Here is a 7,469-nt window from a genome sequence, read left to right as displayed (position 1 = left end):
GTTCAGCATTGCAAGGACACACCAGGAAACCAAATGGTGGTGATCCAAAAACATAGAACAGTACAGGCCTTTCAACCCATCATCTTGTGCCAACCTACTCCACAACACACTAACCCATCCCTACCTCACACATACAAACCCTTTTTTTTAAATATAAAAGAAACATCCATGTGCCTGTCAAAGAGTATTATGAATGTTCCTATTGCACCAGCCTCCATTCTCAGAAGTTCACTCCAGTCAGCCATCCCTCGCTGTGTAAAAAAAAATTGTCTCTGATATCTTCCCTAAACACAGCCGGTGACTTATCAATCCAGCACTTTCTCTTTCTTAACCTCAACATGCTCCAGAACGTATACTGACCTTACATTGACCAAGGTCCCTCAAACTGGTGAATACTAAAGAAAGTATTCATTTAGGACCTCCCTGACCTCCTCTTCCTCCAAGTACATAACATCTTTTATCTGCTCCTTGATGTCCCGAGGGCTATTGGAGGTCCTATGGACAACTCCCAGCACAGTGATAGCTCCCTTTCCTATTTCTGACTTCCAACCCCTGACTCAGTGGACCCTCTCTCTAAAACATGTGAGACTATCCCTCACCAGTTTTGCTACTCTCCCACTCCCTTCTCTTACCTCCCATATTGTTTCTGCCTTGCACCAGCCAGGCCTCTATCACAACCACGTCATTGTAATTCAACATACTGATCCATATTTGAAGTTCATCTCCCTTGTACCTAATACCTCTTGCATTGATTTAAACACATTTATGCTTTCTCCACTGCCTGTCCCTCCTCACAATGTGACGACATAGTGCATCAACCTTTCCACCCTCTTCTAGTCTCTGCCCTATCATTTGTTTCCCATCCCCCTGCCAAGCTAGTTTAAACCCTCCCCAAAAGCTCCAGCAAACCTACCCACCAGGATATTGGTGCCCTTCCAGTTCAGATGCAACCTGTCCTGAACAGAATGATCCCGAAACCTTGCTCCTTGCACTAATTATACAGCCTCACATCCATCTGCCCCATCATTCTATTCTATTCTTACTCTCACTGGCAAGTGGTACAGGCAGCTGTCCTGAGATTGACACCCTTGAGGTCCTGTTTTTCAGCTCCCTATATTCTTTCTCCAGGACCTCATCCATTTTCTTACCTATATTGTTGATACCAATATGTACCACGACTTCTGGCTGCTCACCTTCCCTTTGCAGGACACCACGTACCTGATCTGAGACGTCCCTGGACCCTGGCACCTGGGAGGCAACAAACCATCTCTTTCATGTCCATAGAGTCTCCTGTCTGTCCCTCTAACTATTAAAGACCCTCTCAACACCGCTGTCCTTTTCTCCCTCCTTCCCCTTCTGAGTCACAGGGCCAGGCTCCGTCCCAGAAATCTGGTCACTGTGGCTTTGCCCTGCTAGATTGTGTCGTTTCTTCCCCCCCCCCCCCCCAAAATGTATTCATCATTAAGGGTCCTGCCTGCTTGCTTGTTTTTCCCTTCCCTCTCCCGAGTCACCCAGCTGCTGGCCTCCTGCAGCTTTGGTGTGACTGCCTCCCAGTTGGTCCAATCTATAAACTCATTGAGCTGCAGCTCCACTTCCCAAACATCCCGACGCACGTCTTGCAGACGTAGCTGCTAGGGAGATGGGATATCCCTGAATTCCCACATCTCATGACGTACATGCCATTCTGACTGATGAACTTCGGCTCTAATTCAAGGTCAAAGAAAACAAACTCTCCAGTATCTTGCCTTGATTTCCACCTCTTATTGCTGAAGCCTCAACTCCCCACTATCTCTGGCCCACTCACTCCTGCAATAACCATCCTGCTCTTGCTCTAACTCCTGTTCACTGAGAAAGCTGGAGGAGTAGGACCAAAGGGGCTCATCTGTGCTGCCATCTGCTGCTTTCTGAGAAACATCAATAACATTTATTCGGCACCATGAATACATCTCCATGTAACTGAACAGTAGGTGCACCAAATAAATGTGACAATTAAATGTAAAATTTTTAAATTCAGAGATGCAGGAACATTAACAGGCCCTTCCAGCCCATGAGCCCACACTGCTCAAATACATCAATTAACCCATAGTACATTTTAGCGAGTGGGAGCAAAGAGGAGCCCCCGGGGAAAACCCACGCAGTCGTGGGGATTATGTACAAACTCCTTACAGACACTGGAATTTGAACCCATCACTGGCGCTGGAACCACGTCGTGCTAACCATGCCGCCTGAAAGGCAAAAGGAAAGAGGGAGTCTGGGGACAATTCTGCTTGGACTGAGAAAGTCTGTTGACCTGAAGATGGCAAATGGCCAACACCCACATGTGAGCAGACATGGAAACAGCCTCAAGTCTGGCTCCAATACACAGTTAATGAATGGGTGAGATAAAAGACAGATAATGTCCCGTGGTGACTCGACAAGGAAAACAGCAGCTTGCCCAGAACTCATCCTTGCAGGCTTGTGTCTTTATCACCCATTCCCATTTTCCACACCATCATGTTTGGTGTTACCAGCATCAGGCAGATTTGATGGACTTACTATGGAATAATTCTACAATTTCTGCTTGTTGACGAGGCAGCAAAAGCATCAGCAACATCAGCTGCTACAAGGTTTTCAAAGTATTTTATTTTGGATTTTTTTCACATCATTAAACTGAGTTGCAAATATATTAACCAAAAGACTTTTTCTAAGACTGTACAAATATCTGAAATTAAAAAGGGATAAGCCACAGAAAATATTCACTTAAGACACCATGTTACAGTTTTAAATGAAAATTGAAATTAAAAAATAGACCAGATTCCACCCCCCCACGTGCACATCCACACAGACAGACCCATTCGCTCATGCCTCTGCTGTCTGCACAAAGCGGTGGGAGGCTCCTGGTTTCAGGGAGACCGTCATCAGCAGGTGCCTTTTGACAGAAAGGCTGCACTGCTCGCTGGTGAAACAGACAGGAGAGGGGGAAGACTCCATTCGCAGCAAATGAATGCCCCAAGGCCGTCTATGAGCCACCGCGAGCATGATGGCTGCTATTTGGACCACCTGTACCTTCTGCTGGTTAATCACTGAGGTCACACCAGCCACTGGACTTTCTCTCCTTACCCCCCTTGCATGATGCGAAGAACAGCAGCAGAATTGTGTTTTGTTTGTGACAGTCACATTTTGCAGAAGTAGTAGAGGGAGAGGGAAGTATGCAAGTTCACATTCACATCATTTATAACAATTACATTTAAAAACAAAAGCCCCCTGTTCAACACAAATATCGCTGAGGCTGGAAACGAAAAGTTCTTGAGGATGGGTTTCCTTGGGACCCAGTGGTAGGTCTCTCCAGCCCTACGTTTACATGTTGGCAAACTGCATCAGACCAAATGCTCAAAGCAGAAGTACAGAGAGAATGAGAGGGGGAAGGCAGGGAGTAGCAGCTCTCGCTCCAGAACCATGGCTTGGCCGCCATGGCATTTACAAATTGAAGCTCTCGTCACTCTCGGCTGCATGTAGCTGGGTGTCATCAGCATCAGTCATACTGCTCTCCTGCGATTCATCTGTTCCAGCTGCAAAAACACCAGCCTTGCAGTTATTTACAAAGCCTGCAATCGTTTAGACACACAAACAAACAAGCCTGAATCGAGAGCAGGAAGAAAAGCTGAAACAGAAAGGTGGAATGCCCTTCAAATAAAGGCCAAATAACCAAAGAGCAATTTCATAAGGTGAAAGGAAACGTGAAGGACAGGTGTCCTGACACAAACCTGCTCCGATGATCGCCTCATCACCTTTCCCTGCACCTTGGGGACCTCTCCACTTCCTGCCGCTCCCACCTTGAGGGAGAGAGTTCCCCAGGGAGAAATCTTCATCCCATCTCCATCTTAACTTGGTAAACCCTTTCTTGGAAATCAGAAGTTAATCAGGAGCCACACAGAGCAGCCTATCTGGCACCAATGTGAAGACAGTTGCTGAAAGCAGTGAGCTATTGACACGAGGAGCCTTTTGTGGATGATAACAAGCATTGCTACATGTTCCCCTCAGCACGAGTTAAACCTCGGAAATCAATGACTCCACATGGCAGCAGTAATGTGGGCTTTACCATTCACTTTCCTTTCACCTTGATTCCACTGCTGATCAACTCCGGTCCTGTGTTTCAAAGGTGCTTCACATTGCTGTCCCACACTTTAAGATCTAGTCCCGAATCATCCCGATCAGGGTCTGTCTCTGTACTTGCTACATCAAGCTGTCTTGCACAGAGAAAGCCTAACCATTAATGTAACAATGATGTTTGACATACATCTCTTTTCCCCCCCCCTCCCCCACCCCCGCCACTTCCAAGCTTGCATCAAATGGGTTCAGACGCACTTTACATCTTCACACCTTGGGACGGACAGATAGACCATGCAGAGTTGGTAATATATTTAACAGGTTCATCCATCATGCCAGAATTGGTGGATCAAATGAACAGTGAGGAAAGCAGTCAAGATTGAGACCAACTGGGAAAGTGGGCCAAGGAACAGATTTTAACTCTGTCAAGTTAAACTAGAGCAGACTACACAGGATGACAAGAGTGTCAGAGAAGAGAGTTGACAGGGATACGAGCCCAATTCAGGCAAACAGGACGAACTCAGGTCGAGACTTCTTGCTATGGCTGTTGGGGCCCCAGGTCCTGTGTTCATGCTTTGCCCCACAGTCAGGCAGCCCCACTGATTAATACAATTCCCACTGTCCATTCACTACTCATTAATTATCCAACTAATCCTGCCGTGAAAATATTCAATGCCTCGGCTTCCTTTGTCCTGTGAGGAAGAATGTTGTAGGAGCTTCTCATTCTTCCAAAATATTTCACAATTTTAAAAGGGTCTCCTTTTTTCTTGAAAGAAAAATTGTTCCAAATCCATCCTGGGTTATCCCTTCTCACTCCTGAAGTTCCAGGAGGCCAGGTTACCCTGTGCAACCTTCCCTCGTAACATAAAGACCCACTTCAAGGCCTGGTTCTGGAATGCTCTGAATTGCTTTAAACAGAAACATCTGTCCTTAAATGAGACCAATGACAACACCCTGTCCTGCATTCTATTCTCCAGCAATAATGGAGAACATTTATGCCCCAGCTAACATTTCTTCCTATCTCAATTCCATCCTTTCTTCCCTGATCCACTCCCTTCATGACCCTGTGGTCTATTCACTCGTCCCAACAGGATCACATTTCCCATTGTGAGCCTGAGAGCACTCCCTTGGACACAGGTCCAGCAGGTTCCCTCCACCCACACACCATCTGTCACGCATCTCAACCTCTCCTCCTTGAATGATTTCTCCAGATCAAAGGGAACTTGCACAAGCTAACCCAAGATAAATTTAAAAAGACTCAAAGTAGAATATCAAATGGCATCTCAGGCACCAGTGCCTCTGATGCTGGAGAGGAGCTATGGTCAATTACTGAATAATGACAGCCACAGAAAGGCTTCTGGATAGAGCAACTCGTTCTGCTGCAGTGACGACAATGGACATTAAAATGCAGGATATATTAATTTTTTGTCTGCTTGTGATTATGCATTTAGAGCAGGCATTCACAACACTGACCTGTGTCATACTGGTAACCCTCACTGTGTTGTCCGTCATGTGTCACAGGCTCCTCATCATCTGGTAAATAACGCTTGTCAATCGCCTCTTTGATCTGGTTGTTAGCTCCCTTTGGGTCAAGATCCATGGCCCAGGAGAAATTCATCAAGGCCAGGTGTGTCTGCCCTAATTTCTTGTAAACCTGAGGATTAAAAATAGCAGTTTTGCTTTTAAGATGAGAAAAAAATGTTACTATTGTCCAAATACTTTTCTTGGGTTAGAAACGCTGGTCTACCTTCATCTTTGTGGTGTTAAGCAGGATACCAACAGAAATATGAAGGCAAAATAAAACTAAATGACACAGTACCCGAACAAATTTTTTTTTTAATTTTTAAATTTTTTTATTTTTCACACCGTAAATCACATTAGCCATGATATACACTATTTCTTTTTCACACATGTACAGTGACTTTTTCTCCCCCCCCCCCCCCCTTTCCTCCCAAGCCACCCCCCCACCCCCACCTCTCATCCATTTTAGGTATACAATCTAGGTTGCATTAAGCCAGTCAGACAATGTTGTCATTCAACAAAATTACACCAGAAATTCTACTGAGACCATTCTTTTCTTTCCTTCTCCTTCCATCAACTTAGGTAATGTTTGTCCCCAGTAGGTTTTCGCTATTGTATTTAATGTAAGGCTCCTATACTTGTTCGAATATTTCAATATTATTTCTTAACCTATATGTTATTTTTTCTAATGGAATACATTTATTCATTTAAATTTAGTAGTTTCTTCCTTTTTAATTTGGTTATGTATTCCATTAATATTTAAAGACATATAGTTCAGCGTAGCCCTTTTATATTTTGTTTATCTTCTCTTTCCGTTTTTCCATCATTACCTTTCCTCCTTTTCCATTTCTGTTTTCTTATTTTCAACTCTTTATAAGACAACATTCCTACAACATCCAACATTTTCCTTATTCTCCTATTTCTATCTTATTTATCCCCAATCTCCCCTTCACCTCCTGAGTTGTCCTTTATCCCTTGTCAGACAACCACATCTCCCCTCTCCATTTGGATTTGCGAATCCACTCGCAAGCGTCAACTGATTTTGCAGTGACCGCTATTTCCCCCCACCCCGCCTCCCCTAGAAAAGATTTCACTTTTCATATGTCACAAAGGTCACTCTTTTAATTCCCTCCTTATTCTCTCTATTCCATTACCTTCCCTTATTAATTCTTGTCTATACTATCTATATTTTCCTCTAAGTACAGATACATTCATGTATGCTCATTGTCTCTATTCACTCTTATACCTCTTTACCCGCATACATATCAATCGTGATCATTTTTACTCTCATTACCCGTCTTCATCCCTCAGTCTATTTTTGTCTTTACCCACATACATATCAATCGTGATCATTTTAACTCTCATTACCCATCTTCCTCCCTCAGTCTATTTTTGTAATTGTTCTGCAAATTTTCGTGCTTCTTCTGGATCCGAGAATAGTCTGTTTTGTTGTCCTGGAATAAATATTTTCAATACCGCTGGATGCTTTAGTATAAATTTATACCCTTTCTTCCATAAAATCGCCTTTGCTGTATTGAACTCTTTTCTCTTCTTTAGGAGTTCAAAACTTATATCTGGATAAATGAAGATTTTTTGTCCTTTATACTCCAGTGGTTTGTTGCCCTCTCTTACTTTTTCCATTGTCTTCTCCAGTACCTTTTCTCTTGTAGTATATCTTAGGAATTTTACTACAATAGATCTTGGTTTTTGTTGTGGTTGTGGTTTAGAGGCCAATACTCTATGTGCCCTTTCTATTTCCATTTCTTGCTGTAGTTCTGGACATCCTAGGGTCTTAGGGATCCACTCTTTTATAAACTCCCTCATATTCTTGCCTTCTTCATCTTCCTTAAGGCCCACTATCT

General features: G+C 43.8%; 1 protein-coding gene across 1 annotated transcript in view; it reads right to left on the bottom strand.

Annotated features, from left to right (window-relative positions):
• Nucleotides 1-2,600: 2,600 nt before the first annotated feature.
• The window catches only part of cdc27 (cell division cycle 27), an 83,089-nt gene continuing 78,220 nt past the window's right edge, over nucleotides 2,601-7,469 (bottom strand). Inside the window, exons 18-19 of the mRNA XM_069905237.1 lie at nucleotides 5,560-5,740; nucleotides 2,601-3,548 (exon numbers count right to left, since the gene is read on the bottom strand). Of these exons, the coding sequence (XP_069761338.1) occupies nucleotides 3,457-3,548; nucleotides 5,560-5,740 (273 nt within the window). The 3' untranslated portion in view covers nucleotides 2,601-3,456. The remainder of the gene's footprint in view (nucleotides 3,549-5,559; nucleotides 5,741-7,469) is intronic.

This window comes from Narcine bancroftii, chromosome 12 (genome assembly GCF_036971445.1).
Source record: "Narcine bancroftii isolate sNarBan1 chromosome 12, sNarBan1.hap1, whole genome shotgun sequence".
NCBI classification, from domain to species: domain Eukaryota; kingdom Metazoa; phylum Chordata; class Chondrichthyes; order Torpediniformes; family Narcinidae; genus Narcine; species Narcine bancroftii.
Note: the sequence above shows the minus strand (reverse complement) of the source record. Positions and strands in the feature narration are given on the sequence as shown.